Genomic DNA, 15,222 nt, shown 5'->3' with positions numbered 1-15,222 from the left:
TGCAGATATAAATTTTGAAATTTAATATTTAAATGTATAATGTACAATCCGATTAATCCTCGATTAATTCCTGAATTGTCGATTAATCTTTCCAAAGTCCTGACCGATTAATCAATTTTGCAACCTTGCCTGTAACCGCTAGCTGAAAATATGTATCACGTATGAAATACTTAGAAAACATCAAGTAGATAATTTTTATTAGTTGGAGACTTCTTTTATTATTTTACTAATTAATAATTAATTAATACAAAGTAATTCAAATAAAGTGATCCAATTACTTTCTTGCTTTTTCAGCTAGTCTTCTTACAATGTATACGTTGATTTATCCGAATCAATTAGGCGTTGACTCAAATTTTAGTTATAATAACGTGATATATATATATATATATATATATATATATATATATATATATATATATATATATATATATATATATATATATATATATATATATATATATATATATATATATATATATATTTATACTAGCTTAATGACCTCGAATTCGCGGGGTTATTTTATGGGACTAAGCAAGTATTAGTTAGAAATTACTTAATGTGAAACATTATATTATTTGTGTAATTTTCTGTAACGGACACAATCATAGAATGTTGGTATATAGTTGTTGAGCAAATGATAACAAATAAACACATCAATGCAAGTCTAATAATACTTTATATATTATTACAAAAAACAAATAAGTGTTTTTTTTTTCTTCCAACTTTATCATATTTAAGCAGTATTTTTACCTAACAGCGTCTTCCTTTAAGACCTTCATGGATTGTCTGTCTAAAAGCATAAAAAGTTCCCCGCCTGGACAGTAATCAGTTATCAAACAAACATGAGTTGGAGTCTGCAATTATTTTTCGTCTGTTAACCAAATTTTCTATTTATCGATACAACGGAGTAATAAAAAAAAACCCGAAATGAAGCGTATAATGCTGGAAGAAAAGGATGGTCTAATACATCCGATATATCTCTTTCTGCGCACGCTCTATGCACCTATTTTGTGTAGCAAAAAAAAAAAAAGGTTATATTACGAAAACTGATTTTCGCATAACAGAATTACAAATTTAATGTTTTTCTCACCTGGTTATGGCTAATCATAACACCTTTATGCATTGCTTTCATTGCAAAAAACTCGCCAGTTCCACATAACTCGACCAAATGAACACTACCCGTATCTCCCGATCCTAAAGGCTTAACGGGGCTAAAATGCTTTAGTCCTAACTTTTCCCCGCTCTCGATAACCTACAAAAAAGCAGATATCATATACTCCGTAATTAAGTTTATATGTGAGCATTCAACATATAATTGTCCAAAATGTTAACATATAATATGGTTGATGATCACTGCCCATAATATAAAGGCATTAACGTACCTTTAGAATAGCCTTCCAAGCTGATGTATCCCTTCTATGAGGCTTCGGGTGAACCATATTCGAATGTTTAGCCCATAAATCATCTAACGTCTGCATAACATAAAAATTTTAAATTTGTAATGAACATAATATTAATTTAATTCATTAATTGGATATATTGTGTTCAACTGCGAAATGTGTAGCACCTGAAGACGCAATCCCAGAAAGAAGCATGTCTCTCCTAAATAACTCAATTTAAGTTGTGGGTTCTGAAAGATTTATAACTACAAATTTCTCGCATAAGGGTTAATGGAAACTGACTACAGAAGGCAGCTATATTGTTTGACTAAAACGCATGGTTAAAGCCTAACTATTCACATTTGTTATACATTATATAGACATGTATTTTTAGGTTTTGATAGATTCAAAGATGTAACCTTTTCATTTCAACAGTATAGTATATACACAAACCAAGAGCTAAACTACTAAACATCTAGCTGGTTCGGCTTTAAAAATTGAAATAATACCCATAAATCCATAATCTCAAAAGAAAATCATGTGAATAAACCTAATAAAACAGTAACCAATAAAACAGTAACCAATAAAACAGTAACCCACACTACCATTGTCAAACCTCTAAAATTCATATAAGGGTAATAGTCAAGGTTAAAACTCGAGGATACCCACCTGCTATTGCTAATACTTTTACCTAATTGTAAGATGTGAACTCAAAGTCCTAGAGTGTAGCGGTTGTGTAACTCTTGTAATATATAATAATATACGAAGAAAATGTTATGTGTTTTTGCCCCCTTACTTTATATTTATGATCTCACTCGTCCCGTGTTTTGTTTGGTTCCTGTTGTGTTTCCAGTAATTTTGATGTCTCTGACATTGTGAACACAACCCATGTAACCTATTTTCAAGACGCAACAAAAAAATATTATAAAAAGTTCTAAATCCAACCTGCAAGCAACGCAGTTAAAGACGAAATATCCTTCTACCCACATTAAGCAACTGAAAAAAGGTTCCGAAACAAACAATACATACATAGAAATAAAAGCTACTAATAACAACTACCTATATTAGTTGAAGTTTAAGAGCAATTGTTGCAGCATCAGCACTCAAAAGCTCTTCAGGTACGCAAACCAATTTTTAGTTGATGAAACATACCTTGATGAACGATTAATTGCGAATTGAAATATCTTGATGAGCGATTAGGTGTGAACTCTGTTGTTGAAATAAAGTCCTTTAACATAACAAATTAATGTATTGAACAAATTAACAATAATTTCAAAATTACCTTACAGGAAGACGATTAAAGTGGGACCATAACTGATCTTCAAAATCAGGTTCAAAAACTTTAACAAATTTTAAAGGGGATCTGAATATACGAATTTGTAATTTGTAGAGGGGATCTAAATATACGAATTTGTGATTGTTACCTTCAATTTGATTCAGATCTGAGGCAACCACAGAGTTTTCGAGATGGGTTTATGAAGTTACTCATCATTATCGTCGTCATCATCTGTCATCATCGAAAGAATTTGATGGCGGCGTACTTGCAGGTCATAATTGACCAAATTTGTATGTGCAGGTGATCTTTGGGTCCCCAATTTAACTCAAGAACATTGGAAGAGAGGAATTAGGTTAATAAGATGGATATTTTTTATCCCGTCTTTTTTCTAATGTTAAGGGTATTTTAGTCTCGGTATTGCTAAACTTGAAGAGTATGAAGTCATAATCATGATTTAGAGATTTCAATGGTCTAGATTTAGTGGTTAATTAGAAATGGAAGGCTAGGATTAATTGTTATTAGATAAGATGACCTATTTTTTGTGTTTGTTATTATAATAAATAATAAATAATAATAATAATAATAATAATAATAATAATAATAATAATAATAATAATAATAATAATAATAAAGTAGAATATATATATAGCTATACAAATTCTCTTTACTTCCATTTTCTAGATCCAATATCCACACGGGAGTTGATATTTCCCCCATCAATTTTACTCCTTCCACCACATTTTAAACCTCTTTCCCAAAATACCCTTGTAAATTACGGAGTACGGAGTAATTATTAAAGGCGTGGATTAACTATTCAAAGTTCTTCAATTCTCATTACCCTTTGTCTATCTTTTCCACTTTTTTCATCTACCAAATCAGTAACAACATCCCTAATCGTTTATTTTCATAATAAAATTGAAGATTACATCTACACTCACTCTATTATGAACACCCAGGTATTTATTTATTTGATGATATTGTTGAATTTTTCATTTATTTTCTACTCCGATCAATTAGTTGATGAGTTAGACTTTCACTAAAACCTTTAATTTGAGTCTAAGCTTGTTTGTAGTGCTCTGCTATCACTTTGATTTTCATATTGTTAATTTAGTAAGTTATAATCTGATGCAATGTAATCTGCCATCACTTTGTTTGTGCTTTGCCTAATTTTACATTACTTTACTACCACTGATTAGTTGTATATTTCAAGTTAGTTGTTGTGAACCGAAATCTCCCTGCTGGGATGGTATGTGGATATTTAGAACAAAATGCATGAAACATAACCATGAGCAATCTTCTGATATTTCTGGACATTCATTATTCCGTCGATTGCCAGCTGATTGCATAGAAAGTGTTAAAGATATGACCAAATCTGGAATACCCCCTAGACAAATCCTTTGTTCTTTACGCCAACGAGACCCAAATCTCCCGGCTAACTCTAGAACTATTTACAACTTTAATGCAAAAGTTCGTAGGGAGAATTTAGGAAATAGGTCAATGGTTGATGCCTTATTTGAAGAGCTTCAAGTAGGTGGTTTTTGGTACGATATTTTATATGATGAACAAGGGCATATAACGAGTTTCTTTTTTGCACACCCTTTATCAATTAAACTGGCCAAAACCTTTTCCGACACCTTTGTGATGGATTGTACCTACAAAACTAATAGATATCACATGCCTCTACTTGATATCATTGGAGTTTCATGTTTCAATACCTCGTTTTACTCTGGATTTGCTTTTCTTGAAAGGGAAGATGAAGAAAGTTATATTTGGGCACTAAATGCGTTTAAGAAGATTCTAGGAAGCGAGAATCAACCGTCTGTGATTATGACAGATAGAGAGCTAGCACTAATGAATGCCATAAGTAAGGTATTTCCAGCAGCTACAAATCTTTTATGTGTTTGGCATATTGAAAAGAACGTTTTAGCGAATTGCAAGAAGCATTTTAAACGTGAAGCGGAGTTTGACATATTTATGTCTAGTTGGAAGAATGTGATATATTCAATAACAGAAGCTATCTTTTTAAATAATTGGTGGGAATTCAAGTTATCGTATGAAGTCAAAAAGGAAGCAATTGATTACATAACGAACATATGGTTACCTTGGAAAGAAAAATTTGTTAGTGCTTGGACCGAAAAGTATTTGCATTTTGGTAACCGTACATCCTCAAGAGCTGAAGGTGCTCACGCCAAACTCAAAATGTATTTGTAAGTTTCTACCGGTGATTTGAAAGAAGTGAAAGATAAAATATGTCTAGCAATCGAACACGAGTTTCATGAGATTAAAGTGAAACTAGCAAGTGAAAAAATTCAGATTCCTCGTGACTGCCACTTGCCTATGTTTCGAGAGCTCATGTTCAATGTATCTAAATTTGCTTTGAAGGAGATCTACAAGCAATACCTACTATTAAAAAAAGGTATTATTATATATTATAAATTGATGTATATGGTAATGGCAGTATATTATACATTATACATTGATATTATTAAACTTTATTATTTATTTACTTTTATAGGTACAAAGACTTCATGCACCAGTCATTTTACGAAAACTATGGGACTTCCATGTGCTCACGTGATAGAAAGCTTGCAAGGAACAACCCTTTCTTTGGAGCTTGTTCATCCACATTGGAGGATTGATACATTATCTTTGAACCCGGATGAATTGTCTCAAAATGATGGTTGTGAAAGTTTTGTTAACTTGGTTAATGAGTTGGTTTCAAAGTATAAAGTATGGCCTGAATATAAGAAAGAATATGCTACTTTGATGCTTGGTAAACTTGTGAATGAACACGATATATTATTTGACCCGATGATTCAACGCTCGAAAGGGAGACCTCCAAAATCAAAAAGGAAAAAGGGGGTAACTTCTACCGCACGAGAGCCTTCAAAATTTGAGCTTGTTGAATCATCTCGGAGTCACAATCCAAGTTCTGTCGGTACATCTCAATGGAGTGGTGAAGTGGAGGATACAAGTTATATTAATTTTGAAAGCACCCTAATGGATTTAAATGGTTATCCAGAATTTTCGGAAGACTATATGTTGTTCGATTAGTGCAGGCTCCAATTTTTTTTTGATACGGTGCTGTAGTTTTTGTTGTGGTTGGAACATTCACATCATTTTTTGATACAGTGCTGTAGTTGTGGTTGTAAACCAAATTTGGTACATTATGTTTTGAGACTTGCATTAGGTTATTCCACTGTGTATTTGATAATTAAATTGATTTATTATGCTTTCATGGAGTTGGCTTATTTGCATATTAATTTGATAGTTGAATATTATCCTTGAATACAGAGGATAGTACTATTTTGGGGTACTTTGAAATTAGTAAGTGTATATTATTATATCTTACGGAGATATATGATTTATTAGTTATTGCTTTAAATAAATAATTCCTTTAAATAAATAATTAGATAAGGGTAGTTTGGGAAATGGTTTAAAAATGTGGTGGAAGGAATAAAATTGATGGGGAAATATCACCTCCCCTCCACACTCCACATCTAAATCCATAACTCATCATCATCATCATCATCATCATCATCATCAACGGCTGCAATCTTTTCTCCCCCTTTTCTTCCTCATCTTCCTTTTAAATTTCTCCCATCTGTCCCTGGCGAAGTCGGCACATCCGCCCAATATACTCCTCCATTCTTACGTAAGTTCTTCTATATTTTCTGTACCAAACAAACTTATAAAGACATACTCTCGACAATTCAATTCAAACAAATTGGGTGCGAGTTATGCAACCGTGGGAGAGATAGACCTTGTTGGCCAGGGCCGTGGCTCATCACACTGATTCTGAACTAGTACAGAAATATATCGGAGAGGGATCTCGAATGGTTAGAGAACTTTTCGTTATGGCAAGGTTTGTACTCCTTAATTTTTCTTTCTTTTTGAGCTGTAACCTAATCTTTAAAAACTGCTCTTGGTCTGTATGCAACTTAGTGTGTGGTTAATGTATCTTTTTTTCTTTTTTTTGGTAAAATAACTAAAACTTATATAATAACGGAAAACGTTTTCGAATAGAAAACGTCTTCAACAAAGGATAACACGAGAGAAAACCTCGATGAGGCTCGTACCTAGAAAGCGGCACCCTTACAAACTATCTATATCGAGCCTCATCTTGTTCATGCCGAACCAAAATTGGAAACTAATTGGGAAAACTACAAATCGGATAGAAACCAACATAATAAACCAACAAACTAACAAAGACAACGAACTCAAAACGACAAAGACCTGAGGAGACACGAAGCCGAAACCAACAAGATCAAATATCTTTGATAAAAACGCCGAATTCTTCCATCTTGGCACCTTGAACCAATTTCTTCTTCCTCTTTTGTTGACATTTGTTTTTGAGCTGCGTATTAGGCATCTCGCTTGTGGTTAATGTATCTTACTTTGTTTTCTGTAATGCATTAAATTATTTCTTACTATGGTCTGCTAATATGTTTGTTTTGTAGGGAACATGATGAAATTGATAGTATTGGATCTGCTCGGATGGAGTCTGGAAGTGGGAATGGTGACAGTGAAGTACAAAGAACTATGCTTGAGCTTCTTAATCAGTTGGATGGTTTTGAAGCGTCAAACAAAATCAAGGTATTTTAGTAATACATGAGGGGTGTGTGATTGGTTGAAGCTAATTAACATTTTTATATTTATCTGCAATGTTATCATCACATAAGATGTTTACTAGGTTCTGATGGCTACAAACCGTATTGATATCCTGGATCAGGCCTTGCTCAGGCCAGGCAGAATTGATAGGAAAATTGAATTTCCAAATCCCAATGAAGATGTGAGTGTCATATTTTAGTGATTTTTATTGGATGTGAATTATTTTTGGGTACATTGGGGTGAATAATGTGATCTAAATGGTATTGGTACAACTTGGATTGGGGTGGGCTGATCTTAAACACTTTATTTCTCAAGGTTTATATATATATAGTTAGTTTGTCAATTAAAAATTAAAAATTAATAATAAATAATAATGTTATTACAAAGATATGGTAACTTCTTAAAAATGATTTAGTTGGTTTTATGTTTTGCAAATACGCTTGATCTACTCTTTTTTTTTTTTTTTTTTTTTTTTTAAAGTCAAGGCCCCAAAGTGAGGTTGGTGGGGATTGAACCTGGGTCTCCTTTTGAGATTCCCAAGCACCCAACCACTCAACCAACCCTTTGGGATACTTGATCTACTTTCAACCTATCCGACCAGTTCCCTTTCAAGCTATTCTTAGCTACTCTTTGTTCCATTGGAAATAGAACATAGCATGAATCCTCAAGTGCGTAGGTAAATGCGACAAGTTGCCACCTTAATAATTCAAGTATCATACTTATCTGTTAATGCTTTTAAAGATTATTTCATAATCTGTGTGCAGCTAGAGTGTGAACCGAACTGTGGTAGAATGTTTATCTTACTTTTAACAACTGATGTATAGACGTATAGTATATTCTTCATTGGCTTGTTTTTTCAGCCTGTTTGTTTGCACTTATATATGTTCCTTTTCTTTTTGTAGTCACGGTTTGATATCCTTAAAATTCATTCAAGAAAGATGAACTTAATGCGTGGTATTGATCTAAAGAAGATTGCTGAGAAGATGAATGGTGCTTCAGGTGCTGAGCTTAAGGTCAGTTCTTTACATGTTTTACTATTGGCTATTATAGTGTGTGACTTGTTGCCATTTGTATTCATGGAGGAGTTTACGTTCTTATAGTGTTTGCTCTGACCTGCAAATAAATCTTTTAAACACTTTATAATGGTCGGACTCATTTTTGGTAGTTTCATCGTTTTGATGTTAGATGTAAGTGCACCTTTTGTATACTCACATTGCCAATTTGTAATGTTCACATGTAACACCCAGCTCACAATATTCTGTGGATCCAAAATAAGCCGATATCATTTATGTATGATTTACTAAATTTATTAAAAATTGAAAATAAATTTCATTCAAAGAAAAGTAGTTGCCATGTAAATAAATGACTTGGGGCATTGTAGCATTCGGATATGCATGATGGATAACCTTTGACCTTTGACCTGTGATTAGTAATATAGAAACCTGAATCGTACAAACTTGTTAAAATTGAAGCCTCAACTTGCAAAGCTCCATGGTGTGGGTTAAAAATAATAATATATTTTTTTTAATCTTTTGTGGTGTATGTAGGCTGTTTGTACTGAAGCTGGTATGTTTGCCTTGAGGGAAAGGAGAGTACATGTGACTCAAGAAGATTTCGAAATGGCCGTTGCCAAAGTTATGAAGAAAGAAACCGAGAAAAATATGTCATTGCGCAAGCTATGGAAGTGATGTTTTATCTCATGTTTTTCCCCGTGTTTATGGATGGTCTTTCTACCTAGTATCGCCTTCACATCTGGCTCGTAAAATCAGACTTTATATCCTTATACGTACGGATTGCAAGTCGAATGCTATAAGTTGCAGATATACTTTATCTCTGCATGAATAACATGGAGATTGTGTTGTCTTTTCTGTTTAAGCTGAACTTTTACTGACTAGTTGGTGGCGGCGGTGATTCAAACTTTTCCGTGAATCCTCTTATTTGTATCCGAGTATGAGTAGCGTACGTAAAGTTTTTTACTATGTTCGTGAAAGATGACATTTTCATAGGAAAAGGATAATGTTTGATTTATAGCTTACGAAAATGGATATATGAACATCCGAGCATTAAACTAATGCCACCTTACCACGCAAGAGTAGAGTATAACTTATAATTTGAATCTAATGTCAATTTACTAAATATATATTTCAACTCATTAATTTACCCCGTGGAAAGAGTAGCACTTGGTGGTGAATATATTTTGGATTTAAATCGTGCTGAAGTTTGAAAGATCACCTTAAAACGGCTCCACAAGCAAGACTATTTGAAAGTGTTTTGCCATTTGAAGTCATCTAAATGTTGATATTGCATTTTACTGAGTTTTAACATCTCATTTAAACATTTTTAATTTCAATCTAATTATTACTCCCTCCGTCTCATTCCAATAGTCCACAGACAAAAAACACGCAGTTTTAAAAAATCTCACTAGCTTCATTTCTCCATCAATGAAATATCTTCTCTCTGCAGATTCAGCAATGAAATATCTTCTTTTCTTTCTATTTATGGAAGTGGACTATCAGAATGGGACAGCCCAAAATAAAATAATGGCCTATTGGAATGAGACGGAGGTAGTATCTTTTTATGTATGATTTAATCGAATAATATATTTACTCCGGGTGGTGTGCTTCATTGGACAACACATGACTTAGCCTCATAGTAATAGTTTAAGAACCTAAAATGGCTAAACGAGCAAGAAACTCTAAAAATGTTTTGCCATTCGAGATCCTCTCGATGTCGAAATGACATTTTACTCATTTTTAATATTCTTTTTGAACGTCTTGAATTTATATTCTATTATTATTTTTATGTACGCATAGCATGGTATAAACCTCATAGAACATATGACTAGGTTGCTCAAAAGTCATGAAAAGGTTTATCAAAGGCACTTTTTATATGTTGACGTTCAATGCTCTCCATCAAGAAATGTTAATAAATAACAAATGAGGTCGCCCAGCACTTTATGTACGCTCTACAAGCCTCTTTTAATGCTTAAACCCTAAGTATCTAGGTATAAAGCACGTGAGCATCACACATGTCACGTCAGCATAAAGCTCAAAATCTTCTTACAATGTATAAAGCACAAATACACACTTTTCGTATAAATCACTCAATGATAATGCGCCAGGTGTCTCCGAAGAATCCAGAGATTCCACACGCCTATAAACAACACATGGGCCATCATTTTTAAGATACTTGGACTTGTGACGGAAAACACATTCTCTCTCTCTCGGTATTTTTTCTCTCTAGAACTCAAGGACTTAGCAACAAAAAGCTGGACAGACCAACTTACGGTTTGACTCTACATACACTTGAGTCACCCCGAAGTGTAAATAGTCAATTGACAAACCACCCTCCTAAAAGGTTTTAGACCCTGTACTTCTACTTCTACTTGTATTATAACCCCTAGCCGAAAATATGTATTACATATGAAATACTTAGAAAACATCAAGTAGATATTTTTATTAGTTGGAGACTTCTTTTATTATTTTACTAATTAATAGTAATTAATTAATACAAAGTAATTCAAATAAAGTGATCCAATCACTTTCTTGCTATTTCAACTAGTCTTCTTACAATGTATACGTTGATTTATCCGAATCAATTAGGCGTTGACTCAAATTTTAGTTATAATAACGTGATACTAGTATATATTTATTTATTTAGCTATACAAATTCTCTTTCCTTCCATTTTCTAGATCCAATATTCACAACTATGTCTACATCTAAATCCATAACTCATCATCATCATCATCATCATCATCAACGGCTGCAATCTTTTCTCCCCCTTTTCTTCCTCATCTTCCTTTTAAATTTCTCCCATGTGTCCCGTGGCGAAGTCGGCACATCCGCCCAATATACTCCTCCATTCTTACGTAAGTTCTTCTATATTTTCTTTACTAATTAAACAAACTTAAAAAGACATACTCTCGACAATTCAATCCAAACAGGTTAGGTGCGGGTTACACAATTATGAGAGATAGAACACGTGGCTGGTTAATTCCCCTGGGCTATCCCACAATGTTGTTCAAAAAAAAAAAAAAAAAAAAAAAAAAAAAACAATTTGTCTTAAATTAATGTATCTATATTGATGCAAACAATTGTTACTACTATACGTTTTGAGGTTAACTAATTAATTTGAAATATTTAACAAAAACAGCGACTTCGTGTTACGACGATGATCCTGGCCAGTTTCCATCCAGTAATTTGTTTGCGGCAGCTGGAGCAGGGATATGGGACAATGGAGCTGCTTGTGGTAGACAATATTTAGTAAAGTGTATAAGTGCAGCTGAGCCAGGAACTTGTGTCCCTGAAAAAGTTATTCAAGTTAGAATTGTCGATTTTGCGCTCTCTACTATTTCTCCGCCTTCGTACGATGGAACTACGATGGTTTTGTCGGATACTGCTTTTGGAACCATTGCGAATGTTACCGCTACCTCTATTAATATCGAATTCCAACAGTATGCATTTCTCACTTACAGTTTTATTTTTAGTTTTTTGTTAAGTTTTCTATAAATATTGTATTATGGTTAAGTTTTTGTTGAAAAATCATTATCATCATCATTTGACAGTTTTTATGTTTCAATAATGTTTTTTTTACAGGATATGAAATAAATCTGTGGCCTGCGTATATGGATATGCAACCAAAAGGTGAATACTATATCTTAAATTGAAATGTAATAATTCTGTTTTTAGATTTTTTTTAGTTTTTTAATAGGTTGCTGTTTGATCAATTTGAGATGTGTAAGTTTTACAGTAATTTTTTTTTAGCATGCATTTTTATTTATTCTTTTGGAATTTGCATGTGAAAGAAGAATTTGTGACAGTTGTCAATTGGTTGAAATAATGATTGATTAATAATAATGGTTGAAGGAACTTTTTTGTGGAATTGATGTATCATCTATTAATCAATCAAGGTAGTTTCTTGCTTTGTTCCTATCTTTGAAAGTTTCTTATGGCAGTCCAAGTAGGTTGTGCTTTCAATTACAGCTAGTGGACTTTATATTGGATTCTAATTACTAAAAAGACAAAATTATATTGTTAGATATATCTCAATATGAAATATATACATGTACATACAGGAGGGGAAATACATTGGGCGCCCAACCTCTATATTTTACTCGAAAGGCTTCATATTTTGCCTAAAAAACTGTTGGTAAATGTGAAACGCTTTTAAAAAAAAGATTCGCTCCGGTAATAAAAATTCATGGTTCCACCACTATTACATATGTACTTTCTACTAATGAATTACTCTTGCAGTCTTAAAAATGCCTTATCAAAGACGCACACAATCAGTCTAAAGTATAAAGGTTTATCGTTATTATAGTTAAATGTCATTTTACCCTTCACTTAAACATACAGTTTGTGAAAATCTATAAGATAAAAATGTAATTTATTTATTTATATATATATATATATTCTATATAGAGTAAATTTGAGAACAATCTATTGGTTAACAAAGTTGGTTAGTGGTGTTATAGACTATAGAGTACTCAACTTCTAAATATCATCTGTCATTTTTAATTCTGCGGAAATGGATATTTATATACATGTGTTCATTGATTATTCAATTTTTTTTTTCCCGAAAAGCAAGCATATATTACTACGAGGCCTCAAAGAGGCTAAAAAATTACAAGCGCCCACGAGGAGATTACAAACAAATAAATAAAATAAAAAACGACACGAAGCGCGAAGGGAAGTTGCGGAGTAAGCAACTAGCTAAAGACAAATATTAGACAAAACATGACCAAAGATCCTAGATCCAAAGAAGCCAATCCATCTTCCGATTCCGAACACGACCCGAAATCCATTCAAATGATTTAAGTTGGATTTCCATTAAACCCATATATCCATTTGTGATGACACGGATTTTTCCGACTACTTAATTATACTATTTACATGATTTAATAATTTCGACTTGATAAGCAATGAATTTTAATAAGTCTTGAACCTCCGGAAAGAATTTTACATAAGCAGTTGACCATCCTTTTATTCTTAAGATTCACGAACGTAATAACTTGTATTAATTATATATATATGTGTGTGTGTGTGTGTATATATATATATATATATATATATATATATATATATATATATATATATATATATATATATATATATAGTGAAAGGATCCCTAGAGTATGTAGAGAACCCATAGAACTCATAGATTGAACTTCAATCTATGTGGAGATTGAGCTTCAATCTATGAAAAAAAAATCTGAAAAAAAAACAGTCAATCTGCGCAGGAAAAAAAATCAATCTGCAAAAAAAAAAAAAAAAAACTGCAAAAAAAAAAAAACGTCAATCTGCACGTAGATTGACTCAATCTGCGTAAAGAAAAACTCAATCTGCACAGGAAAAAAAGACGATCTGCAAAAAAAAAAAAAACTGCAAAAAAAACGCAGATTGACTCAATCTGCACAAAAAAAAAGTCAATTTGCACAGGAAAAAAAGACGATCTGCAAAAAAAAAAAAAACTGCAAAAAAAAAAACGCAGATTGACTCAATCTGCATTAAAAAAACATAAAAAAAGTCAATCTGTAAAAAAAAAAAACTGGAAAAAAACGTCAATCTGCACGCAGATTGACTCAATCTGCAAAAAAAAAATCTGCACAGAAAAAAAAAATTCTGCAAAAAAAAAAAAAAATATATGTCAGTCTGCAGCAGATTGACTGAATCTGCACTAGTTTCATGGGTTCTCTACTACCTTTGGTTCTCCATAGATCCACACCCTACATATATATATATATATATATATATATATATATATATATATATATATATATATATATATATATATATATAACTTGAAAATATGATAATTAAATATCTCATTAAGTATATTAACAAAGTATTATATATATATATATATATATATATATATATATATATATATTTTCATACTACTAATTTAAAGAGTTTTTGAACAATATATATGTTACTATTTAAACGACGTAATTAACTTATGTTAAAATGTATTTACATATAATGTATTACGAGTGTAAATACATCCTTACAAGTATTGAATGCACTTTATAATATACCAATACATATAAAGGATAGCTATACTCGTATTTTCGTTCAATTTTCTCAAGAATTCTACTCGCATTCATACGGTATTTTTTACCCGTATTATACACAACTTCTAGAAATATTTACTATTGGTATATACCAATAGAAATATGCAATTATTTGTGTAATATGCCATCCATGACCTAATCAATTTAATATGTCATCCATGACTTAATACATTTTAACTTATCTTAGATATTTTCACTAAAAACCAAATTTTCAAGCCTATAAATAAGCACCATTTCTAACTCATTTTTACACATTCATTTTCCAAAGTTTACTTCCAATTTTCACACACACTTGCAAGAACTCTCTCAAGTTTTGTTCTACTACTTCTTTCCAGCAACTTTACATTCTAAACTTGAGGTAAAAACTCTACTTCAACTCTTGTTCAATTCATATGTTTATAGCTATCTATATAAGAGTTTATAAACTAGAACATATTTTAGTTGATTCTAAACTTGTTTGAAAAACTTATCTAATCTTTCTAACTTAACTCTAATAATACTTATCTATATGTATTATGATGTTATATTTAGTTAATATAAGAACTTATAACTTGTACATATGAAGAACACCTTGAAACTTAACATATATCGTTTAATCTTCATTCGGTAAAAAGCGGGCTGTTTTGGATTGGGGATTAAAAACCTATCTTAGACTTTGAGTTCGAGGCTAAGACTTTGGAAATATGTTAATATATGTAAATAAGACTTCCAGTATTTTTTTCATGATTTTAGACAAAGTGGAAGTATTTTTTTTTATCAAAAATCATATATTGAGTGGATGCTGGGATTTTTTCAAATCTGTCCACCGACACAAAAAGAGGGTAAAGCTCTAAAAATTACTAATTGGGATGAACTTTTCGAATTGGTTTTGTAAAGTTTACTT

The 15,222-nt window shown here is 31.9% G+C and overlaps 5 protein-coding genes across 5 annotated transcripts; 4 read left to right on the top strand and 1 right to left on the bottom strand.

The window, feature by feature from the left end:
* Positions 1 to 746: 746 nt before the first annotated feature.
* Positions 747 to 2,893, bottom strand: LOC139853745 (phototropin-1A-like). Its single transcript, XM_071843108.1, has 8 exons — positions 2,865 to 2,893; positions 2,667 to 2,742; positions 2,532 to 2,607; positions 2,195 to 2,274; positions 1,383 to 1,472; positions 1,091 to 1,252; positions 923 to 1,003; positions 747 to 854 (listed from the first exon to the last, which is right to left on the bottom strand). The coding sequence occupies exons 1-8, from the start codon at positions 2,891 to 2,893 to the stop codon at positions 747 to 749; spliced, it is 702 nt and encodes a 233-aa protein (XP_071699209.1).
* A 1,124-nt stretch (positions 2,894 to 4,017) lies between these two features.
* Positions 4,018 to 4,866, top strand: LOC139853744 (protein FAR1-RELATED SEQUENCE 5-like). The gene has a single exon (XM_071843107.1). It carries the CDS (start codon positions 4,018 to 4,020, stop codon positions 4,864 to 4,866), a length of 849 nt encoding a protein of 282 aa, XP_071699208.1.
* LOC139851318 (uncharacterized) lies at positions 4,035 to 5,799 on the top strand. The gene is made up of 2 exons (XM_071840333.1): positions 4,035 to 5,071; positions 5,171 to 5,799. Exons 1-2 carry the CDS (start codon positions 4,993 to 4,995, stop codon positions 5,707 to 5,709), a joined length of 618 nt encoding a protein of 205 aa, XP_071696434.1. The 5' UTR covers positions 4,035 to 4,992; the 3' UTR covers positions 5,710 to 5,799.
* A 93-nt stretch (positions 5,800 to 5,892) lies between these two features.
* On the top strand, positions 5,893 to 9,342 carry LOC139853742 (26S proteasome regulatory subunit 8 homolog B-like). Its single transcript, XM_071843106.1, has 6 exons — positions 5,893 to 5,925; positions 6,417 to 6,520; positions 7,116 to 7,251; positions 7,349 to 7,447; positions 8,169 to 8,279; positions 8,814 to 9,342. The coding sequence occupies exons 1-6, from the start codon at positions 5,893 to 5,895 to the stop codon at positions 8,952 to 8,954; spliced, it is 624 nt and encodes a 207-aa protein (XP_071699207.1). The 3' UTR covers positions 8,955 to 9,342.
* A 1,633-nt stretch (positions 9,343 to 10,975) lies between these two features.
* LOC139853741 (EG45-like domain containing protein) lies at positions 10,976 to 12,115 on the top strand. The gene is made up of 3 exons (XM_071843105.1): positions 10,976 to 11,135; positions 11,420 to 11,720; positions 11,863 to 12,115. The coding sequence occupies exons 1-3, from the start codon at positions 10,976 to 10,978 to the stop codon at positions 11,867 to 11,869; spliced, it is 468 nt and encodes a 155-aa protein (XP_071699206.1). The 3' UTR covers positions 11,870 to 12,115.
* Positions 12,116 to 15,222: the final 3,107 nt, after the last annotated feature.

The sequence above is a fragment of the Rutidosis leptorrhynchoides genome, chromosome 6 (assembly GCF_046630445.1).
Source record: "Rutidosis leptorrhynchoides isolate AG116_Rl617_1_P2 chromosome 6, CSIRO_AGI_Rlap_v1, whole genome shotgun sequence".
Lineage (NCBI taxonomy): Eukaryota > Viridiplantae > Streptophyta > Magnoliopsida > Asterales > Asteraceae > Rutidosis > Rutidosis leptorrhynchoides.
The sequence above is the reverse complement of the archived record's forward strand: the minus strand, read 5'-3'. Positions and strand labels throughout refer to the sequence as shown.